Source organism: Typopeltis vanoorti, chromosome 10 (assembly GCF_054136105.1).
Source record: "Typopeltis vanoorti isolate ZY-2024b chromosome 10, IOZ_Tvanoo_1.0, whole genome shotgun sequence".
Taxonomy (NCBI): domain Eukaryota; kingdom Metazoa; phylum Arthropoda; class Arachnida; order Uropygi; family Thelyphonidae; genus Typopeltis; species Typopeltis vanoorti.
In genome coordinates, this window is record NC_143558.1 from 11506248 (window position 1) to 11531990 (window position 25743).

The window sequence follows — 25743 nt, forward strand, 5'->3', positions numbered from 1 at the left end:
AAGTGAACTGGCAGTGCCTCTGACGAAGTTGTTTAATCTAAGTCTCAGCTCTGGCAAGGTTCCAAGGGAGTGGAAAGAGGGTAAGATAGTTCTATTACAGAAGGCTTTAAGACAGAAGTAGCAAATTACAGACCAATCAGTATCTCTGGAGTGGTGGTTAATGTATTGGAAAAGTTGGTTAAGAGTAGAATTCAGGAATGGGTAGATGAGAATATGATACTCTGTAGGGGGCAACATGGCTTTGTAAAAAGTAAGTCCCGCCTCAATAATTTATTCACATTTCATAATAAGATTACAGCAGAATTGGATAAAGAAATTTGCTACGCTATGATACTGCTAGACTTTGTGAAGACGCTTGATAGAATACCACGTAAAAAACTATTATATAAGTTGGAGCAAATGAAAGAATGGATATGAGGCTGGTGACATGAATAGGGGAGTAGCTAATAGACAGACATCAGAGTGTGGTGGAGTGGAATCAAGGCAGATGAGGGTGATTGGTGGAATGCCCCAGGGCTCTTTACTAGGACCACCACTACTCTTTAATTTTTATGTTAATGATATAGAAGTGAGGGTGATTAGTGGAGTGCCCCAGGGCTCTTTACTGGGATCACCACTACTCTTTAATTTTTATGTTAATGATATAGAAGATTTGAAGGGGAACATTCAGTTATTTGCCAATGATGCAAAACTGAGGTGATGTAGATATCTTACAAGATGATTTAAATAAACTGGTAGTGTGAGCAAAGGGCAATGGTTGTCAATTCATTGTTGTAAAATATAAGGTAATGCACCTTGGAATGAAAAGATTACACACTTCATATCATATTGATGGTACTAGTTTACAGAAAATTGATGAGACTAGGGATTCTGGGGGGATAGAAATTTGAAATTCAGAGGATTATTTGGATGCTGAAGAGCACATCTGACAAGTAAAGATAGGGAGGTTATTATTCCTCTTTATTATAAGGCCTATGATTCAGCCACATGTTGACTACTGTGAGAGGATTCAGAGATGAGTGACCAAGCTGGTGACAGATCTGTGGAATGTTCCCTATGAGGGTAGATCGAGGGTGTGTGAGTTGCAAATTTCATAGTGAAGAACTTTTGGAGACAAAAACACACATATTGGAGTAAGTACTTATAATTAAGAATATAATACACAACATTTAGACCTCTGTATTGAGGTCATCATCTGGAATACAGGACACAAGCCACATGACACTACACAAAAGTAAGATAAATTTAAATGATTTGTTAATTGTTTACCCTAGCCTGACCTCTGATGAGAAAAAAAATTAATAAAAATAAAATATACTAAATAAAATATATATAAAATTAAAAATTAATTCACAAAATAAAATAAACTTTTTATACATATCAGTATAATAATATACAGATGATTGGGGGAAAAAAATTATAACAGAACTACATTTCTATAGTCCTCTCATATTAAGGTTTTCTTCTGTTGGAGTTGTTGTTCTGAATGCTATATGGGTCGAAGATGTGTACTCCAGATTCTTGGTATTATTATTATTAATAATTCCAAGAATCTTCCATTCTTGTTTATATTTGGATGGTTTTAGCATCTCACAGGCTTCTTTGAACTTTCTTTCAAACCAGGTTTTGGTGCAGTATACGACCTTTCCAATTGATTCTGTAAAATGTTTGAAGTGCATGGTCTGACATGCCTTTTTTTACCATAATAGAGGAATTTGATGTACCGTTTATGTTTGTCTTTTCTTATTGGGATGGTGCACCCTGTTTCCCTTATGTAGGGGTAGGGGGGTTTACAAAATTCAGGTGCACTGAATTTTGTAAACCCTCCTGGGTGGGCAAGGTATGGAAGAGGATCTTTGGATGAGCTTAGTAAATTTCTTAATTTTACAGGACAGATTTTGCCTTAATATTGTATTTATGTAGTGTTCTATCTATTTTTTTCCAATATGCCCCTAATGTATGGTATAGCTTTGGCATTCTTGTAATCTTTTTTTCTTTTAATGGTATTTTTGTGAAGGATATTGTGAACTGTTTTTTTTTATTGTAGCCATTTGTTATAAATGATACAGATAGTGCTGCATTGTTGGAATCTCTTAAAGCCCTTGGATTTAGTTTTCAAACTAAATCCAAGGCGATTTAGTAGGCGATTTCAAACTGAAACCTATGGTAAATAACCATAGGTTTCAGTTTGAAATCGCCTTCATCGTTTCCTCCCAACAGAAAGAGATAAGTTGACTTTGTAACGAGGTTGTGATTCTTCGTTTTTAGCTAAGAAAGTTCTAGCAGTCATGTTGTACCATCATTTTTTATTTTATTTTGGTTTAACCAATAAGAATACAATTTGGTCGGCTAAATCCCAAATTGCCAGCCCATCCTCGTTCGTTCAGTATCAAAGTAGATACCCAACAGGGTGCACCACGAGAAGGTGAGGATTGGACATTAGGTCAGAAGCCCTGGTCGGTTCTCCGCATTCCTTTAAAGGCTATGTGGAGGTCTCCTCTCAGTTATACACTGACCAGGCATGCAGTCAGGAATACATATCCATACTTGAAGTAGAAAAAGCCATCAAAGGCTTGAAATGTGGAAAGGCAGCAGGAGTAGATGATATTCGACCAGAAATGCTGAAGTATGGTGGTATAAAAGTCTTACAGTGGCTGCACTGCATAGTTCAGAAAGCCTGGACAGAGGGACGAATTCCCGATGATTGGAGTAGAGCTCTCATAGTACCCATAAATAAAAAAGGGAAATAAAACTGAATGTGAGAATTACAGAGGTATTTCCCTACTGAGTGTTCCTGGCAAGATCTATGCAAGTATACTTGAGAAACGGTTGAGAAGAAAAGCTTGGTGAAGAACAAGCTGGATTCAGGCCAAATAGAGGCTGTCAGGATCAGATCTTTACTTTACGACAAATAGTTGAGAAAGCATGGGAATATAACAAAGATCTGTATTTAAGTTTTGTCGATCTGGAAAAGGCATATGATAAGGTGCCAAGAGAGAAGCTATTCAATACGCTGCAGTTATATGATGTCAGTGGGGCATTATATCAAGCAATACTTAGTCTTTATTTGAGTTGTAAGTCAGCAGTTAGAATTGAAGAAAGTACAGGAAGATGGTTTAATGTCAAATCTGGTGTGAGACAAGGATGTACATTATCCCCTCTGTTATTCATTATCTATATGGATCACATTATGAAGGAATGTGGTATTAAACCTGATATCAAAATTGGAGATGTTAATGTCAGCTCTTTGCTTTATGCGGATGATGTCATACTTCTAAATAAATCCACTACAAGTCTGCAAGATTCTCTGAATAAATTGAATAGCTGTTGTAATAGATATGGTATGAAGGTCAGCAATAAAAAGACAAAGACAATGAAAATAGGCAGAATCATTGAAAATGTCAACTGTGTTGTGAATGGAGAACCTGTGGAACAAGTAAAACATTTCAGCTACTTAGGCACGATTTTTACTGAAGATGGTAAATTAAATATAGAAATAGACAACAGAATCAGCAAAGCTGGTATGGTGGGAAGTCAATTGAATAAATTCATATGGAATAAGAAAGAAATTAGTCGGAACACTAAATTAGCTGTATACAAGACAGTGTTCAAACCAGTTTTAACTTATGGATCTGAGAGCTGGGTCAGAAGTAAAATACTTGACCAAAGACTAGAGACCGCAGATATGAGAGTCCTTAGAAAGATTAGAGGCGTGAACAGATGGCATCAATGGCAATATCATATTAAAAATGAGGATATTAGGAAAGAACTTGACATTGTCAGCATCCAGGAATGCGTTAGCAGAGCTAATCTCAGGTGGTATGGTCACTTAAATAGAATGGGAGAAGAAAGATTAGCAAAACAAGTGTTCTCTGCCAGGTTGGCAGGAAAACGACCCAGAGAAAGACCAAGATATAGGTGGATTGATACGGTACAAAGTTCCTTAGACGATAGAAATATAAGATCTGATAATGTTGGAGTCTTGACAAGTAACAGACTGATTTGGAGGAAAATTGTAGATAGGAAGTTAGTAATGATGTAATTTTTTCATGTAGTACTGTCATATCCTGTACACCCCTTGAGGGTACATGGCAGGAATTTGATGATGATGATGATGGTGAGTTCTAGACAGCATTTTTTTGCCAATAAAGGCCAGTTTCATCAACATTAAAAATTTGGTGGTCATTATAATGATTTTCTTCAATTATTTTTTTAAACATGCAGGAAATCTAGCAACTGCATCTTTATCAGCACTCACTGTTTCCCCTGTTTACTTAACATTATGCATTCAGTTTGAGTTTTAAACTTTTCAAATCACCCTCTGGTGGCAGAAAATATCATGTATCCCCTTTGAATTTGTTTTCTTTGAGTAATGAAAACAGGCTAATTTTTCCATTATGTTGTTGGTGCCAATTGGAATCTGTTTTTGATTCCAATCTTCCAGCCAAGTTATTAAAAGATTCTCCATTTCAACAAAATAGGACTTCTGTTCCTAGTGCAATGATTGCTAATGCAACTTTACCTTGTTCTTTGCATTTCTTAGATTTGGACAGAATTAGTCTTGCTATAGACTTGTAGAGGCCTAGCACCATGCTAATGCTTGCCTTGCTTTGATCATTATCAAACCTTTTATCCAAAGTAATAACTTTATGTTTCTTCTTATTGGCTTTCACTGGTATATCAGTTTTCCTTTTGGGCATGGTGAACTATTACAAAATATTAAATACAGTACTGCTTAGCATGAAATACAGTAATGGAAAGACACTGCTTTGTCATCCTTGGATAATCACCTAAGCGAAACAGCTTATGGCAACATAGTGGCATTTCAGAAGCACAATCTGGCAATAGTTTTCAGGTATCTTTTTTTTTCTCTTTTGTAATTGGTCACACTATTTGAAATTTAAGCAGCCACATATAGAGGAATAAATATTTGTTTTACCGCATTACCCAAACTCACATCGATCGAAACTGCATGTATCGAGGTTTACCTGTACTGCAACGTCCAACCAGTGCACCATATGTACAGTGCCATGTCAAAAGAAATTCACTACACAGCAAATTATCCACTGTGACAGAATATTTCTGTGTGTCATAAAGAAACATTCAATAAGAAAGTGAGCAAGTATTGAGAAAGCAGATTAGCTGCAGTGATACTACTAATAAAAATAATTCTGGCATTATTTTTTTAGTAGTGTAAAAATAATTCTGGCATTATTTTTTTAGTAGTGTTAATGTCATTCTCAATAATAAAAACACTGATGTCAGCAAAGTAACTGAACTGCAGGCTAACCACCTCCTGCTTTCTCCACAGTTATGTGGTATTAACATTATAGTGATGCCCATAGCATTTTAATTTCATATTTCTCCTTTATACAACTTCCATTTCATTCTCATGAGACTTTATCATCATCATCATTTCTCGATATGTTCCCTCAAGGGATTTACAGAATACTAATGGTATTACATAGCTGAGTTTACATTATTATGAGCCTTCCTATCAACAATTTTCTTCAAAATTAATCTGCTGTCAAGTATCTAGTATTATCTAATCATTGACAGTAGTGGACATTTCCATTCCTTAGGTTAGGCAACAGGGCCGGTGGAAGCGGGCATGCGGGTGCTGCTACGATGGGGGCGCCGCCGCCAGGGAGCAGTTCATAAGTTAATTTTTAAGAAACAAAATTTTTATCATAAAAACAAAAAATTCTTAGAATGATCAATATTAAAATAAATAAGACCGGATACACCGAATAAAAATTTTTAAAAAATGTATATTGCCGCCTCTTTGATCAGCCGGCTGATGACAATTTGCAGCTAGAGCAGGCTAAATGCTTGCCTGCAGAATGTTGTGTCTACTGCAATCTATCTAAAGTGAAACGATGAACGGAAACAAATTTTGAAATTTTCGTACAAAACATTTGTTGCTAGTTAACTAGTCATATGGTACGCATCTCAGTAGGCTACTGACAGTAGCTCAGTGCCGACTATTATTTCGTCTCTGTGTCATGTTGTGTAATAATTTCTTGTGGGTATAAAATAGAAATGGAATCAAAAATTTTAAAAAAAAGTTATTCGGTGCACAAAATCGTAAGCGTCATACTGCGAAAGAAGCAGATATTAAGAAACAAATTGGGGCTCTTAATAAATTTGGTAAAATATTAAAATATTCTGATGCAGATTGTAACCAACTCGATACATCAGAAATCAGAGTTGAAGAACCATGCACATTATCCAGTTTGAATGAAAGTACTATTGCAACTATTGAACAAGATAATTGAACATGATTTAAGTGAAAAATAGTTAGGATTTAGTCAACTACAAGATTTAGTTGTAGTTGACCACGAAACTAACACATTGCTGGTCTCTGTAAATTTAGAAGATCCAGGTGAATGAGGAAATATTGATGAAAAATTACGAGCTATTTTAATTGAAATGGGGCCTGTTCAAAATAAAAATATAATATATCCCAGAGATACATATGGTCGTAAATTTGGCGACACATATTATAATAGAAAAATGGAAAACGGGAGCTCGTGCCAAGAACATGGCTCATTTATTCTGAAACTTTAAATTCTGTTTTTTGCTTTTGTTGCAAACTTGTCGCACCTACTAAATCAACTGAATCACCTACTGAGTCTTGTAGAAGGTTATAACGATTGGAGAAATGTAAGTACAACTTTACATAGACATGAGACTAGTTTAACTCACATAAAAAATTTCTTTAAATGGAAGGAACTTGATAAAAATTTAAAAAAACAAAACTACTATTGATTTCCAGACTCAAAGCATGTATGAAATGGAAAAGAAACATTGGACGAGTGTTTTAGAACACTTGATTGAAATTATAAAATTCCTTGGTAGTCAAAATTTAGTTTTTTGTGGATCATCTGATAAATTATATGAAAGGAGGAATGGCAATTTTTTAAAATTAGTAGAACTGTTTGCTATGTTTGATCCCGTTATGGAAACTCATGTTGAAAGGGCCATACAACGAATACAGTAGGGTACACTATTTGAGTAAAGACAGTCAAAATGAAATATTGGAAACTTTAAATAACGCAATCAGAGATACAATTTTATTATAAATTCGAAAATCTAAATATTATTCCATAATTTTAGACTGCACACCTGATGCAAGTAAAACAGAACAAATGATCATTATTATTCGCTTTGTTTCCTGTGACGATGGAATTGTCAAGATCAGGGAAAACATTTTAGGTTTTGCAGATATATCAGATTCGAACGAACGTGGTTTATGAGCAATAATAATGGAACAACTGGAAAAATGGAACATTCCCATTGAAGACATGCAAGGTCAAAGGTATGAAAATGAGGCAAATATGAAAGGGTCAAAATATGGGCTCCAAAATTTGCTTTTGAACAAAAATCCTGGAGCATTTTACGTGCCATTTGCTGTTCATACTCTAAATTTAATCATTAACGATGCAGCCAAAGTGAATGCAGATAATTAGTTTCTTTGCAATTATTCCAGAAATCTAAAATTTCTTTTCATTCTCTTACAAATGTTGGGCAATCCTTTTAAAGTTCGTAAAAAAACTAACATTGAAACAGCCATCAGAAACGTGATGGGAAAGTAAAATTAATGCAATCCGCCCTCTACGATATCAGTCAGGAGAAATTTATGATGCACTTTTTGAAATTTTAAATAATGAAAATTTCAATAAAGAAACTCAGTATGAAGCACGAACATTATGTGCTAAAATAAAGGACTACAAATTTATTTGCTCTCTTATAACTGGGCATGATTTACTTAACAGAATAAACCCTGTGAGTAAAATGCTTCAAGACAAAAATATGAACATTACACTTGCTTTAGAATCTATCGAAAACTTAAAAACATTCTCACAAGAGTATCGATCAGATACAAATTTTTTAAAGAAGTTCTTTTGCCGTTTTTAGAACTTCTTTAAAAAATTTGAGGTGGATGGAGAACAAGAATTTAAAACTGGTATGGAAGTTTGACGACAAAAGAAGACACGACAATTTCACTACGAGCATCATGACGAAATGCCACAATCGCCAGAAGATAAATTTAGAGTGAATGTGTTTTATACACTTATAGACGTTGCAATGTGTTCGTTAATAGAACGTTTTGAACAACTAAAAACATATTATAATAATTTCAATTTCTTGTATAGATTACTACAAATTAATAACGAAGATTTACAAAAAAATTGTGACGATTTAGAGATTCTCTTGATGGACGGCGACAATAAAGGCGTAAATGCAATAGAACTATATGACGAGTTATGTGCTTTCCAGGATATTTTACAAAAGGATAATTTAAATATTCAAAACTCTTTCGATATTCTTAATTTTATTGTTTCCAATAATTTATCTTTCCCTAACTTTTCAATTGCTTTAAGAGTACTATTACCTGTTAGTGTAGCGAGCAGTGAACGTTCCTTTTCCAAGTTGAAATTGATTAAAACCTACTTAAGAATAAGTATGTCACAAAACAAGGCTTGTTAGTTTGTAGTTAATAGCTATTGAAAATGATGTATGTGCGGAATTAAACGTTAAGACTATTATTTCTAATTATGTGAATATGAAATCAAAAACCTTGAAATTTTAATTAAAAAAATTTCAAGTATATTTATGTAATTTAATTTATTTTTCGTTATTCTGTAAAGATGTCATTTTTTGAATACGTATATTAAATGTTCTAATTATTTCTGAATTCTTTTCTTATTTTCTCATCTATTTTGAGTTTCTTTTATTTTTCTAAAAGATAGTTCTACTTATAAAAATTATTAAAAAATTTTTACAAGTTACTAAGAATTTAGTAACTTGTAAAATGCAAGAGTTTTTTAAACTTTAGTTCAAATAAATTTTAATTTTAATTTTGTTAGCGATTCGGGTCGGTGAGAAGGCTATAATCCCTGTATCATTATATTCAACGATTAAAGTGAAGTGGCTTTATCAAAATTTGCTTTAACTTTTGAGAATATTTTGAATATTCTGGTTTTTAACGATTATCCTGCCTAGCCAACACCCCTGGTTCGTTACATTTAGCGAACCAACGTGTGGCTGTTCAATCAAAATTTATTTAAGAAATTTCAAATAATTAAAATTTTTTTATTGTAAAAGAACCACACTCTCCCGGATCGTTACAGGGGCGCTTAGATAGAAATTGCATGCGGGTGCCGGCTCTGTTAGGCAGAACTAATATGAGGAAAGGAAATACTATTTCATATCTAACCAGACTTTCAAATCCATAAGATAACAATAGTTTAACTAATGTCTTGTATACTGCCAGTTTGATGATTTGACTGACATCTTGTTTATTCCATATAAAATAGCTCTGCTTATTCTGTTATCTTCTTTCATATTTAATTTCACCTCTTCGCTAAAATATGTATCTAAAATAGCTGAAATGTTTTACTTATTCAGTTGGTTTTCCTTTGAGAATGCATGTAGTTAATGTTTTCCATGTCTGCATATTTTCATTGCTTTTGTCCATTTTCTTCTGATTTTTATGCAAAACTTATTACATTAGTTATTCTCTTTAGTTAAAGTATTGAAGACTTATCTAGGATTTATGAGAAGTACATCATCATCTACATAAAGAGCTGAGTTGAATATCTGATTTTATATCATGTTTAGTGCCACTTTCTTTCAAAATGTGATCCATATAGATGTAATGATACTATGCACTCTTGTTTTTTACATGAAACTGACTTGACATAAACCATCAATCCTCACCACCATTCTACAGCTTAAGTATACTGCACTGGTGCCCAAAAGCTAAGGACAAACTACATTTTTACCTGCATATGAAAAAAATTTTGTGACTGCAGTCAAATGTGGACATAAATTTATTGTCAACATACTAATAAATTATATTACACAAAAAATATGTTAGAAATTTCCTAAGAATATAGTTAAGGAATTAATGTACAGTGCTTACAGAAAACTATGCAGAGAGACATTTCAATATGGCATATATCTACCCTGAACTGCGATGCAGCTCTCTCAATGTCATCCCATGCTTAGAACCAAGTGATTCAGGAGTTCTTGAAGCAGACTGGTCCACTCCTCCTCATCCTCCTCCTTCAGTGCAAGGATAAAGTCTAATTTGTTTTCTGGAGGGAAGTTTAGAGCAGCAAAGCGTCTACCTATTGCATCCGAAATGTGTTCTATGGAGTTGAAATCTGGAAAGTGTGCTGGCCATTTGATTTGATTAATATCCTCAGTCTCCAGAAGTATCTCCACTGCTCCTGTACAATGTGATGTGGCATTGTCATCCATAAAAATGAATTCTTTACTTATGATGTTGAAAAATTTTGTTGCGATATCATTAAGCATAATACCTCCCCACATCATGGCCCTAGCGCTGCCGTATCTATCCCTTTCAAGAACATTCTCACGATGTTAAGCACTACCACTTTAATGCCAGATCAAGTTTCATCTACAATCTGAGTAAAGACTAAAACGACTCTCATCTGTAAAGAGTACATTAGCCTATTGGTATCTTGTCTAATTTTTATGGATACAACACCACTGAAAATGTGCTCTATGATGAGCTGTGATAAAGGGACACAGGCTACAGGCCTTCGGGTGTATAGGCCTACTTGTTGCAGACATCTTGCCACAATTTGTCAAGATATCCAATTACCTGTGCTTGAATGGAGCCAACCTGCCTTGGTGCATCAATTACATTTTGCTTTTATAAACAAAAAATCTGTCTTCATGCTCTGTGATAGAGTGAGGGTAACCTCTTATCAAGCATCTGGAACACATTCCATTGGTTTGAAATGCTGCCCACAACCTGGATACAATACTGTGTGAGATTCCAAACTTTAGCAATATCAGTAATTCGGCAGCCTTCTTCAAGCTTTCCAATAATTCTTCCCTGTGTGAAAACATCTAGATGATGTCTTTGAGACATTACAAGACATCCAAGTTTGCAACTTTTTTCCTTCACAACTTCCTTCAGACACAATTTGCTTAGCTCAGCCTTTTGCCTTTTATCCTGTTGAGTGCTACCACATGACCCCTTTGTGTGTGATTCAAAAATTTGAATGTGTACCCACTTGCTACTTGAAATCAGTACCTTATCATATGCATAATTTTCCAGATCTACAGAATATAAATACAGATCCTTGTTATGCAATTGACTGTCGCTATAGCAAATTATTCTTAGTAACCACAGGAATAGTTGACAATAGATATTTTTCCTCTTATTCATCTACTTTTCCTGTTTGATTTCATTAGTTATCCACTTTACATCAAAACATGTTATCTTTTTCACTTGAGATATACAATTGCCATTGCTGACGAAAATTTTTCTTCACTACTCCCATACATTGTGATATCCCTCTCTTTCAATTCTTCCATTCATGCAACTATTATAATCACCTGCCTTATAATTCCACATACATCCCTTTCTTCTTGATACTTGTATGTCCTCCAAATCAAGATTGCATGATAAATTTCTCAAACCAGGGCAAGGATAACATCTCAGCTATAATCAGATCTTATGCTAGAACTAAATACAAAACCTGTGTTCTCTCTACTTATTACTGTATGCTGTTTCCTCTTCAAACGTTACACTGTTTAAGTTAAAATTTCCCATAATAGTCACCCATTTTGCACTTGCCAAACTAAACTGCCTATTAATCTCCTGCTATTCACTCTCCATGTTCCCTGGTTTATAGTAACATCCACTAACTATCCTGTCCTGTTGAACTTGGACAATATGCTCTCAACACCACTAGTACCATTTCCCTCCAAATTCTCCACTTTGAGAGGATACAGCTCAGCACCTATCAAAAGTGCTGAGCTGTGAGTCCCATTTACTCTTCCTTCTTCTCCTGACAAAATATGCTGTACTCTTCTATACTTTTCCTGTCAAAACACCCTCTTCTGTTTAACCACTTTCCACTGATTCCAACAATCTTTGGATATTCGGAGGCTCTTAATTTCACCAGTTCATTCCCTTAATTCCTGATGGTCCTGGCATTTGTATAGAGAAGCATCAGTGCATTATCAGTATTCTTCCTATATCTAAATTTATCCCCCTCAATCCTATTTAACTCTGCAATATATCATACAGTCTCCCAAGTGACATGGGACCTCACATGAGACCACTGCTACCATTCATACTGGCAACTCTAGTTTCCCCACCCTAACAGTCACTTGCCAGGAAAACAACAATCTCTCCTGATGCTTGCATCCTTCTGTGTTCAGATGTAACCCATTTCTTGCATACTGCTTTCTTCTATCATCAGGTGCATTCCAAGCATCCACATGTCCCAGACCTCTCTTTTAGCACATTCTCAGTATCATGTCATTCATAATTGCTGCTCTTCTCCTAAACTTTGCATTATCATATCTGGGCAATACAGTCAATATCATCCCTCTTACAGTCTCTAATATTAACCACATATCTCTTTCCACCCAATTCATACTACCTCTGGTCATTCGTACCACCCATCACTATCATCTCATCCACATTCTCACCTTGTTTAATTGCCATAATCACATTCTTCCAGGCAAGCACTACTCGCACTCTATTTTGTCTGCTATGAATCGCTGAGTCTCCATACCTTTCTTCTCATCTTTCTATCCCTTGCTGCTTTGCCTTCTCGACTTCCTCTCTCTCCCCAGTTCTCCCATTCTCTCTCTCCCATTCTCTCTCTCTCTCTCTCTCTCTCTCTCTCTCTCTCTCTCTCTCTCTCTCTCTCTCTCTCTCTCTCTCAGCATCCTATCCTCACTCAACTTTTACCTTTCCATTCAACCATCCTCCACAAATACTAAATCTGTTCACATGCATTCCTAATGTTATAATCATCTCCATGTCATACTCGCTTCCTCACCATTTATCACACTACTCATATCTCGCTGTTGGGACTCATTCCTTTCACTGTTACTAAAACCCAGGATACTGATCATGGGAATCAGTATTTCCATTGTCCATATTTTATGCAGGCATGCACTCCCCCATTTCTTATTTGCCACATCTTTAATATGGCAGATAAGAAATGGGGGAGTGCAGAGCGTAGTCTTTGAATGGTAGCTGACTTGGCAACATTGTGTCAGTTGACTTATGTACAGTGGCTGCCATTATCAAAAAATAGTACAGTACACACAGACAAAATATATCAGAACACTAAAAACTTCAAAATGCAAACTCTCCACATTCATTATGGATTGACATAGGTAGTATCCACTCTAAATTTAAATAATAATTACCCAAATAATTAATAATAAAAATTTTCCCCCTTTCACCTTGCCATCGATACTACCAATCTTCCATAACCTTTATAACCCATAAAAATATAATCCTTATATCATCCAAAGAATCACACACACATCATTTTATTCTACTACCATCATTGAAAGAAGGGTTTCAATTGAATATCCATCATGTAAAACTTGTAGATATTTTAGAGTAGTTTAGCTTATGAAATAAAATTTCTTAAACTAGACTGTTTTCATCATACAAAATAGCACAAAAAAATCACCTTAATTGATAAATGAGTCATATATTGTTTTACGTAAAAAACAGGTTGAATTCCAATAACTTTTTGGATCATCTCTTTATAAACCCTTGTTCACTTTTTTTTTGGGGGGGGGACATAATAACAGAATGGAAAAGGTCTAAAATTACTGCAAGAGTAAATGAAAAAAAAAAAAAAAGGATTGGAGAAAAAGCAATAGACAGCCTCAAAATTTAGTTTGGGGCTTAAGTATTTTAACTATCATTTTGTCAAAGAAGATAGTTATTAATGCAGACAAATATATGTTAATTTCTTTGTACTGAATAGGACCAAGAATTAAGAAAATTAAAATGGTTTGAATATTCATCGACAAATCTGCTTATTGGTTTCAGTCTTATTTTTATTTCACATTTCTTCATTGCACCTTAGGTTCAGTGAACTATCACGACCAGGTAACTTCTTTAAAACTTAATTAATGCTCTGACAGGACAATTAATCTTATTTGCATATTGTATTGTGACTGTTATATGGACTGATCCTAAGTTTCCAGAGGGTAAAACTCTACTACATCTGTGTAAGACCAGTTAACGTATAAATGTTTTTGCATCCTAAATGGAATTTGAACCCAGATCGTTCCATCCAAAGAGCATCATCAAAACCAGCTGAGTTGCAGTCTCTTTCTTCATAAAATGGACGAGCATGCAAATTATACATGCTTTTGGTTGTGATGCAGCTTAAAAATGTATATGTCTGTTTATTATTATAGTTTTAATCTTTTTTTTTTTTAATGGTATTTGTAGACTACATTTGTTCTTGTCCCTTGCATAATTTCATTTTTAATTTTTATATATACACACTTTAGAATTAGATACATTTTTGTATTTTTGTTCTTTTAGGATCACCTTACAGTACTGGCTCAGAATATGAGTTTTCCTCAGTTTCAGGGTATCCACACAATACCTATCATGGCCAAACTCGTCACTACAGACCATGTTTGAATCTTGATACAGGCTCACCTCTCAGGTACACAGACTCCTCTCAGCATAATCCTAACACAGGCCCAGGAGGATATAATACTTCCCATACTCAAAGTCCCCTCCGCAAATTGTCCAGTGCAAGTAGTGAAAGTGATCATAATTACACTAATACTAATACAAGTTCATCTTCAGGAATTCCACCTGCCTTGTCTAATCTTGGTGACAGACCTTATGCTGAATATATAAGACAAGAAAGTTATCCTCCAGTGTCCCATTATTCGGAATACAATCGTCCTACAGACTCTTCTCATCATTATTACCAAGAATATCGTGGCAATGGAGGAAATGAGATACCTTATTGTGTAGAACGGTTGTATTCTGATTATACAGCACCTGACGTTTTTCATATTGAAAGAATATATTCAGATAATATGCGACCTGAAGATGGATATCATGCTTATGATAACCCAAATTCTAGTGTTTCATCTGTTACTGTATCCTCTTCCAATATTGCTCAACCACGTACGCCACAAAGAGTAGTATATGCACACCGAAGGACATCGTCCAATGTTTCTACTTCATCTAATTCATCTAATGTCAATCCTTCCTTCCATGTGGATGATCCTGACCGAATTGAATCTGACAATGTGCCTTCAGTGGTTTATCCCCAGCCATCACATAACCTTAGTTACTCTAATGCTGCTCCTCATCATCCTACCTCTATTCAAAGTCCTTTCAGACAAATTCAAGATCCTTCTGAGCATCATCATCCTTTGGAGATTCAGAACCACTTTGGACAAGTATCCAAAATGAACTCAAAAATTAATAAAATATCTTGTAAAGGATGGTCTGGCTTTTCAAATTCTACTGGAACACATGGTCCTCCAGATGTTGTTACTCCCGGTGATGAAAATATTATCATCTCTAGAGTTCGTTTTGCTGTTGGTGGTGAAACAAAGTGTATAAGCCAAATTTCTGGGACTAAACGTGAAGAGAAGACTTTGCTTGACTTACCTGCAGCAGGACAGTCTCAAGATGGAACTATACCACTGGCAGCCATGATGCAGCAGATGCTTGGAGAACAACAGAAACCTTCTACACTGGACTTGGAACGAGAATTCCTTGCATAGCATATAACTCTTGCCAGTGATACTTTTTCCAGTTTTCAAAATTGGATATGCTGATATCTCAGGTGTTCTGGTGCCTATATAATTTTGTTACTGATGCTCACCAAAACAGGATACATTCCTACACATGTTTAGAATTTATATTATAGTTGAATAATGTAAAGAATTGATTGAAAATGTTCGTAATGGTCCTAAAGTTGAGATACTTAACTTTTGGGTTTTCATACTGCTCACCTCTGAGCTCAATATCAACATTCCTACTAAGTGATTCACAATGGGACTAATTTTTAATTTTATGTTTATTTTAAGATCTCTAGATCTGAACTTATAAATAATTGAAATTCCAGACAAATTTAGGTATCAAATGCCATTTTCTAATTAAGGAGTTTGCAGTTATTTATTATTTCAAAAAAAAAAGGGGGGGGGAGAGTTTGTGTGTGTGTGCATGCACGAGTGCATCTAAAATGTTACAAAAATTGGTTTTATATAAAGTGGACTTGTAACTCTTAAGTAACACTCTTCACTTATTATGCTTTCATAATAATTTTTTTTTTTTCATTGTTAAAGTTGTATTGCTAGTCTACTTTATCATAATCTTGATTCAGAAGAATGTAACACTCAAAAGCCAAAAAAGTAAACAGGGTATATGAAGCAATGTCACATTTTTTTAAGATTTCACATAACTTGTTTGAGGAAGTGAGGAAAAATCTTAAAAAACAAAAAAACAGTTGAGCTTCTGAATCTTTTTTTTTTAATTTTAATTTAATATTCTTTAAACTAATGTTAGGTTATGGTGTAAAACATGTAGAAATTGAGAATCTGCATACTAATTTTGAAATAACATAATTATGCAAATTGGAAATGATAAAAGATAAAAAATCCTCTTTTTATGGGAGGTGGAGGTTTATTTATTTTTATTATTATTATATCAGAATTTGACTATTTATTTACTAGTTTTTTATATGAACAGAACAGTTTTCTATTGGCATTTGAACTGTTTGTTTTTATAGCAGCTTTTTTGAATAAAAGTTGGATTGTAAATCGGGAGGAAAAAAAAACATTATCTTTCTTATTGTATAGTTCCATATTACAGTAAAGATGTATATATGATGCATTTTATTACAAAAATGGGTATGAAAAAATTTATTTGAAAACCGCCATAAGGAATATAGCTGAAATGAAATTCAACACTTATCATTTGACAAAATATCACCTTGGCTTTATCTCACTTCAAAATGTGTAGTATGGAGAGGATTTCAGACTGTATCTATCCCTTCAAAGATTTTTTTGTTTGAGTTTGTGTGCATGCATACATACATACATGCATTTTAAAAGTATAGGTTTAATACTGCTAAACCTAATATGAACAAATACTTCAAATTTTCCTTCATATTTTCCAAGTAATCACTATAAAGAAATGCTGTTTTGAAAATTTTGACTTTATGCATGTTTGATTTGTAAAATTGCTAAACTAACCACATCACTATTACAATTACAATGTATTTGTTGTAAATACACAATTTTATTATCCTTAACAAACAGAAGACATTGTTAAACACAGAACTTCATATATTTTGTGTTACATGGTTTTTTGACATTAAGGGAAGTATGGATAATTTGAATTAAAAACTTTTATGCACAGTCCTAGTCCTCCAGGGACTCATCAATGAAGAGTACTCAAATCTACCACACACAAATCACCATCTCTACTACATAATCCACCAACTACACACAGCACCATCTACAATAGAATCACAATAGTATTTTTTGTCTATAAATTGTATGCGTTCTCCTACCTGATTTGCATGTGAAGGGGGGGGAGACCTGATTCCGATCAAAAAAAATCCTGCCACCTCCTCTGAGATCAGCTAACTCACCTGCAGTTTGAAAAGCCCATATAAAGATTCCTCCTATCACTATGAGAATCAAACTCTAGTCCTTCTCAGTTGATGGACACAATGTACCATCATTCTTTCAATTGTTCTATGGGGCATTTGATAAATAATTATCAACAGTCGTAATTAATAGATAATAATAGATAATTTTATTAAATTATCCATCTACATATAATTGGCTAATGAAGAAATATTCAGTAATGGAAATTAAATTTTGTGGATCTGAAATTATTAAAATTCTGTAAAAAGTTGTAAATATACATAAATTGTGATTTTATTTTATTATTATTAATTTTATTTTATTATTTTATTTTTTTACAGTCACTAAATATTCTCTCTAAAAATTGAAGAACATGAATATAATACAGGGATCTTCTCTTTTAATGGATGTATCCAATTTGATAATTATCTGGACTGTAATTTAATATTCAATAATAAAATATAATATTCTGGGAGAGGGAAAAAAAGAAAATAAAAAATATGCTATGAATTATCCTGTTAAAACTGCAAAATAAGCAGTTTCTCCTGTTTTACACCATAACAGTCTGTGTGTGTGTGTACACATACACACACACATATATATATTGGTATATTTTTGTATAGTTTGACTTTATGTGGAAGGCATGATAATTGCATGCACTACTTTATTGTGCTGGGTTGAATTCCAAGGTTTCTCCACATGTATCATGTTGAAAGTTTTGTATCATAAATTGGCAACAGATAACGATGTTATAAAGCATCTCAAATGTATTTGTTGTAAATACACTTAATTTTATTATCCTTAACAAATAGAAGACGTTGTTAAACAGAGAACTTCATATATTTTGTGTTGCATGGTTTTTCGACATTAAGGGAAGTGTGGGTCATTTGAATTAAAAACTAAAACTTTTATGCAGTCCTAGTTTTGTTGGCTGTATAAAAGCTAGCAAGAAAGACCTTTTTTTTTCAGTCAGTGAATTTACAGGTTGCTTATTTCAGAATGGATATTACCATAATCATGGTCTCTCTCCACACCCCACTCCTTTTGCATGTGGATTATTTGTTTCTTTGTTTTTCACATACTGATTCCTTTTAAGTACTACTCTCTTTATCATATATTTAGTGTACTTATTGATCTGTAAGCACAAGAAATAAAACCAGCCAAAAAAATTTACACTGGCCACTTGTAGAACATGCAGTTCGAACTGAGAGATATAAATGGTATGTAAGATAGGCCAGGGATGAGGAACCTCTTTTCATGAGAAGGCCAAATTAGACTTGAGAAACAGAAATTTATATGCCCAGTGTGAAAAAGTGATTCCTTTTTTACCCATAATGCAAAATAAAATAATAAGTGTATGAAAAGAAAACTATAATTTATTATAACTGTTTTATAAAATTGTCTAAGGAATGTGATATTTAATAAATATAAATCTTAGTTAATAAGTTTTGTATTTTATTTTTATGATTTTTCAAGTAATAAAATATCGTAAGTCATCAAAATCACATATCGTTTGGTTTATTTAGATTTCTTTATATACTGAAAAGGCCCCACCAAGGGTCATTAAAGATTGCACATGGCCTGAAGGCTGCAGGTTCCCCATCCCTGGAATAGGCCATCTCCATTAAAAAATAAATAAATAAAATAAAAATAAACCTGCAAGCAGCTAGAGCAAGCTATCTTGCTTATGATAGCTAGTGATAAAGGCTAGTTTAAGAAAACACTGTTAATTCTCATAGACAAGCTTATATGGTTATGCATTTCTAAATTACTTAGGGAATTGAAACAACGTAGATCCGAATATAAATTAAATTATACTTTAATTAATATTTCTGATATTTCGGCAATGTCACATTGCCATTTTCAAAAGGAACTTATAAAAAGGCAGTTGCACACAGGCACTAACAATACAGTAACTGAGAATGAAGATATGAAGCTATCGTTCTCCTAGAAGTCCTGATGGTGCCCTCTGGCAGGCTAAGTAGGCGTTCTTGGCCGTTGGGCTGAAGGTCTGCTGATGTATGCCTCCCAAATTTGGGGCAGTCGCATACAACCAAATTTGTTGAGGTTCGGAGAGTTTCTTAGGGCAGAGGCTGATTCCATAAATAATCTTTCGTATTTATATTTGCTCCGGTGTATTACTGTAGCTTTCTTCCACCGTATTCTGTGGCGAGTATCCAGAGCATGGTCTGCAAGACCAGAATGGCTATACTTGTAAAACCGGATGTAGTCCTTGTGTTCAGAAATTCTGATATTCGCTGTCCTGCCTGTTTGGCCAAAGTATGACAGTTTCCTTTTGAAAATGGCAATGTGACATTGCCGAAATATCGGAAATATTAATTAAAGTATAATTTAATTTATATTCGGATCTACGTTGTTTCAATTCCCTAAGTAATTTAGAAAAGAAAAAAAAAAAACACTGTTAGTTTGTTTCAAAAACTTTAGTCAGGACATTTTTAATTATGTACTATTTGATTTGACCACACATCATCATATGTGAAGGTATATATATATCTTATACCTTCTAGATGTGGATTAGTGATGTATTACAAACTTTTTCCAAGACATACATGAAAATCTTGGGAGACACATCAATCATTGCCACCCCCCAACACAAGTGGTTTTTTTTTTTTTTTTTTTTTTTTTTTCCAATAAACAAAATAAAATAAATTTTAAAATTATAATTATTGTTGACTTGGTCATCCTTTAAGAATGCAATTTGTTCATGTGGTTATCCTCTCTCTCTCAACTGCTGGGTTGAAGGAGAGGATAACCACACAGTCAGTTTGAGCGAGCCAAAAATCATCAAAAATTTTCCAGAGAAACTGTTTGAAAGCTGAAATCTCCTGCCCAAAAAATGCCTCATGGCTCTCTGAGTACCTATCTATAACTGGCTGCTTATTTATTATCTTATTAAAAATTTTCTGTTGAAAATTTAAAAAAAAAAAATCAAAGTCAAGAAGCTTTTACAGTTAAGCCATGGGCTCAAATATTCCAATATTATTTGTGGGGGGGAGAGAGGGGTGAAAGAATTTATTATTATTATTATATGGGTATCTCCATAAAGTCATATGACTCATTGTGGGAGTCCATCATTCGCACAATATTACTTATACTTAAACTTATTCACTGTTGAGGCACTCACTACTTCCTCTGGCAATCCATTCCACTCTCTAAGCAAACCTAGTCTGCATACCTTTAATTACTAAACTCTTACACAACTTCCAGTGGTAGCCCCTCATTCTGCTACTCATGTATTGAAAAATTTCTTTTGTGTCAAACTTATAGCATTCCATTAGTATCTTATAACTTTCTATTATGTTTCCTCTTTCTGTCTGTCAACTAAACTCTGTAACCCAGATATCTTCAATCTGTCCTCACAGGTAGCATTCCACAGACCTGTCACCAGCTTGGTCACTCATCTCTGAATCCTCTCCACCCCTTCATGATTTCCAACAAACCCAGGTGACCAAATCTATAGTCAAAATATGGCTGATTCATAGACTTATAAAGATGGATAATAACCTCTTCATCTTTATTTGTTGATATGTTCAACCTCCAAACTTCTATCCCCCATCACCCCCAAATCTCTAGCCTCATCAACATGATACAAAGTATGTAATATTTTCATCCCAAATTTACCTTACATTTTGCAACATTAAATTAAAAACCATCATCTTTGTCCATACTACCAATGTATTTAAATCATCCTACAGGACAATTACATTGCCTTTATCATCAGTTACCCTTCCCAGTTTTGTATCGTTAGCTAACAAGGTTTTGCAAGTGGACAACCAGAATAATCTAATGCTACATATTCTTCTAGACAGCATCTGAAGGGTCTCTTAATATGGAGCACGTAAGCATGCTGTATATGACAGGCTATAGCCAGGAAAATAGCATATTTACTCAGCTGGCATTGACAACCCAGAAGCAAGCCTATATTCAATGCATTCCACAAAAAAGGGAGATAAATGTCTAGCATCAAATTTTGCCCCATGCATTTGCCTCTAAAACTGATATCGTTTTCCACTGATGGCTGCCTTTCATCTTGTGCAACTGCCAACTTTGAACAAACCCCAATCCATTAAACCTTAGAATACTATTTTCAACTTTGAGAGTGGTGTGCAAAAACCTTCTTAAAACTTGATGCTTTTTAGAATAGAATAGAATAGTTTGAATAAACAATGATCCATCTCTCTCACTCACAGATGTTTCCATCTCATTTCTTTTCTGCAACTACTTCCAAGAGGGCACTGATTTAGCAAACCGTTACCTGTTATTCTTCCCCATTTTTACTATGTCTACCATAACATGAACAGAGATTGCTCAAAATCCATTCACAGTCCAACTACAACCAGTCAATTATCTTCTTTCATTCTATCTGCCTTCACTTTCTGGTGTCTCTGTTATCTTCTGCCAAATGCAGTGAAGTGTCCTCTAACAACTATAATCTTCAGCTATTTCAGATAATATCCATAGATTCTGCTTTTTTCTCTTACTCCCTTGTCATACAAGACATTATAATGCTACAAGTTCTGGTGCATACTCAACTGTCTCAGGCCATGTAGGGGAGAAAGATTTTGTTTTACGACATACAACTAACCAATAATTATGAGGAATTCCACATTTGAGTGAAACAATAAATTAGCCAACTCACTGGGAAAAAATTAAAAGCTGGAGATAAAAATTACATGTGCACTGGATAATCAATTTAAGGTGAACAGAGAAACTTCAGCGAGAGGCTCAGTAATTTACAGGATTTTTACATGTGGGTCATACAATAAAGTAGTATTTAAGGGAGCGAATTACTCATCAACCTGTAAGTTTATCACCATGAAAACATATAAATTTAATGTACGTTTTTATGCAAATATGTACCATAAGGAAAAACAGGAAATGGATAAGGAGACAGTTCATTGCGCAAAAACTAAATAAAGAAAATAAAATAATAATCACCAATGAAATGCTTCTGCATATATTCTATTCATAGCTTAATTTGTGGACAGCAAATTCTTCTCATCCTACTACTTGAAAATGTGCATGAGAGAGAGAGAGCTCCCACACTCAAGCAAATCAAGGGAGAAAAAAGGATTTTGTACAACTATAAATAAATAAGCAAGGAATTATATACTCGTATATAAAACCACGATGTTTATGCACAGGTGAATAAAGAAAATTTCCTGCAATTAAAATTGTCTATTCAAATAACCACAGTACTGTCTGACATCTTAAGTTCTTTGGAATACAGGAAAATTTCAGCAAGGAAAAAATACCAAAAATATTTCAATAAAATCTTAAGTTTCTTCACTCTCTTTTCTGCATTACATTGCAGATCATGTATGAATTCTAAAAGTTATTTTTCACTAAGAAATTCACCACAGATTTTTAAGTTTGAAATTCAGACTTTACTGCCACTACTTTAATTAAAGCAGATATTGTAATATCAGTAATAATTATTGCTGCTATTATATTATATTATGATAACCAACATGACTGTTATCTGAGACTTTCAGAGAGTCAATGACATCATGGGAGGCTATACCTCACCCAAACCAGGTGTCATGCCTTCCCTATTCATTCACACTAGATGCACTCACTACCCCTAAAGGTAAACTATTCCACTTGCTCACTAACTGTTCTCTGAGAAAAAAACCTAGCTCTTACCCCTTTATTGACTACAAAAAAACAACTTCCATGGAGGTACCATGTTTTCTCCTCCACCTTCCATATATAATGAAAAATTTCATCAGACGATATCCATTCAAAAGTTTATAGACCTCTCTCTATCTCCTGTTAACCAGAGTCTGTAATCCACATATTCATAATCTTTGTAACTCTTCTTTGCACCCTTTCCACATCTTCTTTATCCCCTTGCAATCCAGGTGACCAAATCTAGTTTGGTCTTATAAAGCAGCAAAATGACTTTGTTATCTGTAGAAGTCAAGGTTCGCTTCAACATCGCAATTATCCTCTGAGTCTGGGTTTCCCAAATTGTGTTCTGTGGAAAGTGAATAAGTGTTCCGTGATGTCAGTGACCAGTGTATTTTTAAACATGGAGTAATTCGGGAAAGGGAATACCACTGTTTATGACCGGTCATAAAAACTGCCTGCAAGCTGATTACAACAATAGGTGGCGTATCCTCTGTTCTCAAAACAACGAAATAACATCTGTGTTGTAAATGTTAGTGACCAATCAGCAAGGAAGTACAAAAAATTTTCCCACTGAAATTGAAGATCAATATAGTCTGTATCCAGATCTCAAATCTAGTAATACTGAATACTTTCTTTGCAAGTTCGTATTGTAGGTTGAAAGTGCTTGTTTCGAAAAAAACGTAGTGCCGTGATTTTTTAAAAGTAATAGGCCTACAGATTTAAATTTTAATTTAATATGAATAAGAGACAAGCGCCTTTGTTTAATTTTAGTGTTAAGAAATCTCATTGAAGGTGTTTGTGATGCAACAGATAGTAATTCATCCACCTCCAGCGATCTCCAGGATGCATAAAAGGAGGGAAAAACTACCAGCACACAGGAGAAAACATTGCATTCACTCGTAAGTCTTATAATGATATAAATTTTTGATTATTAGAATGGGATATGTCAATGAAAATCAGCACAAATTAATTAATGATGTTGGTCTGAGGAAACTATAATATGCTACAAGATTTCATTAGGCCAGTGATTGATAGCTGATTTAAATGTAATTTTATATTTGTCAACATATCGAACCATATACATAAGTGCACTAATACTCTTTATGATTATGCCATAATTAATCATTAATATTGTAATGTATTAATTATTAATACATTACAAAATAACCAAGGTGTTCAGTCAAAATTTCAGGATTTGTGAAGTGTTCCATTGTTGGAGAAATCTGGGAAGTGCTGCTCTGAGTTGTATTTGCAACTTTTGCTATGTCACCTTTGAACTTCAAATTCCTGTCCACCAATACACCAAGATCCCTTGCTGCTCAGTTTCTTGTAGTATAACCCCAAAGTGCATAACTTTACACTTACTAACATTAAACTGACAACCATTTTCGTTTGCCCAAATTTCCCAGTATATTCGAATCATTTTCTAAGTGCTGAATATCAGTAGCATTCCTCATTGCCCTACCATCTTCACATCATAGGCAAACAATTGCACATTTGATGTATTAGATCCTGTCTGATGTCATTAATGGTCCAAGGACTGAACCATGAGGTACACCACTGGTCATCTTAAATCTGGCAGATTCACACCCACTGTATACCACTTTTTGATGTTTATCGACACTGCTCTGAGTCAAGAGTTTATATTCCAATCCCATATTCTCCAGTTTATGCGACGGTCTTTTGTGTGGTATCCTATCAAATGCCTTAGAAAAATCCAACATTATCATAGTGTATCCATTCCCTTTATCCAACTCAGCCGTAACATTGTTAAAATGTGAGCAAATTTCTAAAACATGGCCTTCCTTTCGTTAACCCATGCTGCTCCTTGCAGAGTATAGCTTGTCTATCCGCTCATTTCTGTATGCAAGTTCTTACCAACTTCTCTAAGATCTTCACTACCACATCAGAGATACTGATACATTGCTAGTTAGATACATCAGTTTTTGCACCACCCTTGTACAATGGAACTACCATACATTCCTATGATATCATTCCCGAGCTTACACTCCAGTTATAACAAACGTGAAAGGTCAAGCCTATTTGGCTGAACATTCCTTTGGCATATGTGGTGATATTCCATCAAGTAAAAATTACAATATTATACTAAAAAAAAAACAATAAATCTAAGAAAACACTCATGAATAAAGGGATGTGTAAAGAGTGGAAGTCTTCGCGTCCCAGTCGATATCGACAATGCGATTTTGTTGGAACGACCTGGGTTTGAATCCGGAAAAAATGAAAGAACCTTTATAAGGGCTTCTCTTCTAAGAAAACCCTCATAAAAGTGAAATAGCTAATCTCGTACGACAGTGACAGAGCTTTTCTCACTGAAAATCAAGGGTTTCATCAAGCAAACCGGCCAGATAACATATGCAATTTACAGACAAAATATAATAAACACGCACACACACCTCATAGCCATTTTTCAAAATTGCAACAACAGAATTTTGGAAACAAACGTTCCACTTCAAGTTTCCTGCTTTTGACATAATCTGACAACTCAGTCGCAAACTTGGTCTGATCAAGATCAGTCTTCAAACGATTTTGAAATTTCCCGTTCTGTAGTGATTTTGCGATCGCCCAATTAATATATGAGTTGCGTCACTGATTCATTCCCTTTATTATTCAGGACCTTTCCAA

General features: G+C 34.3%; 1 protein-coding gene across 2 annotated transcripts in view; it reads left to right on the plus strand.

The window, feature by feature from the left end:
* The window catches only part of LOC150102171 (mitogen-activated protein kinase kinase kinase 10-like), a 243463-nt gene extending 226461 nt beyond the window's left edge, over positions 1-17002 (plus strand). For both annotated transcript variants that reach the window (XM_090399802.1, XM_090399803.1), the window contains one exon: positions 14363-17002. In XM_090399802.1, coding sequence (XP_090255928.1) covers positions 14363-15573 — 1211 coding nt within the window. In that variant the 3' untranslated portion in view covers positions 15574-17002. The remainder of the gene's footprint in view (positions 1-14362) is intronic.
* Positions 17003-25743: the final 8741 nt, after the last annotated feature.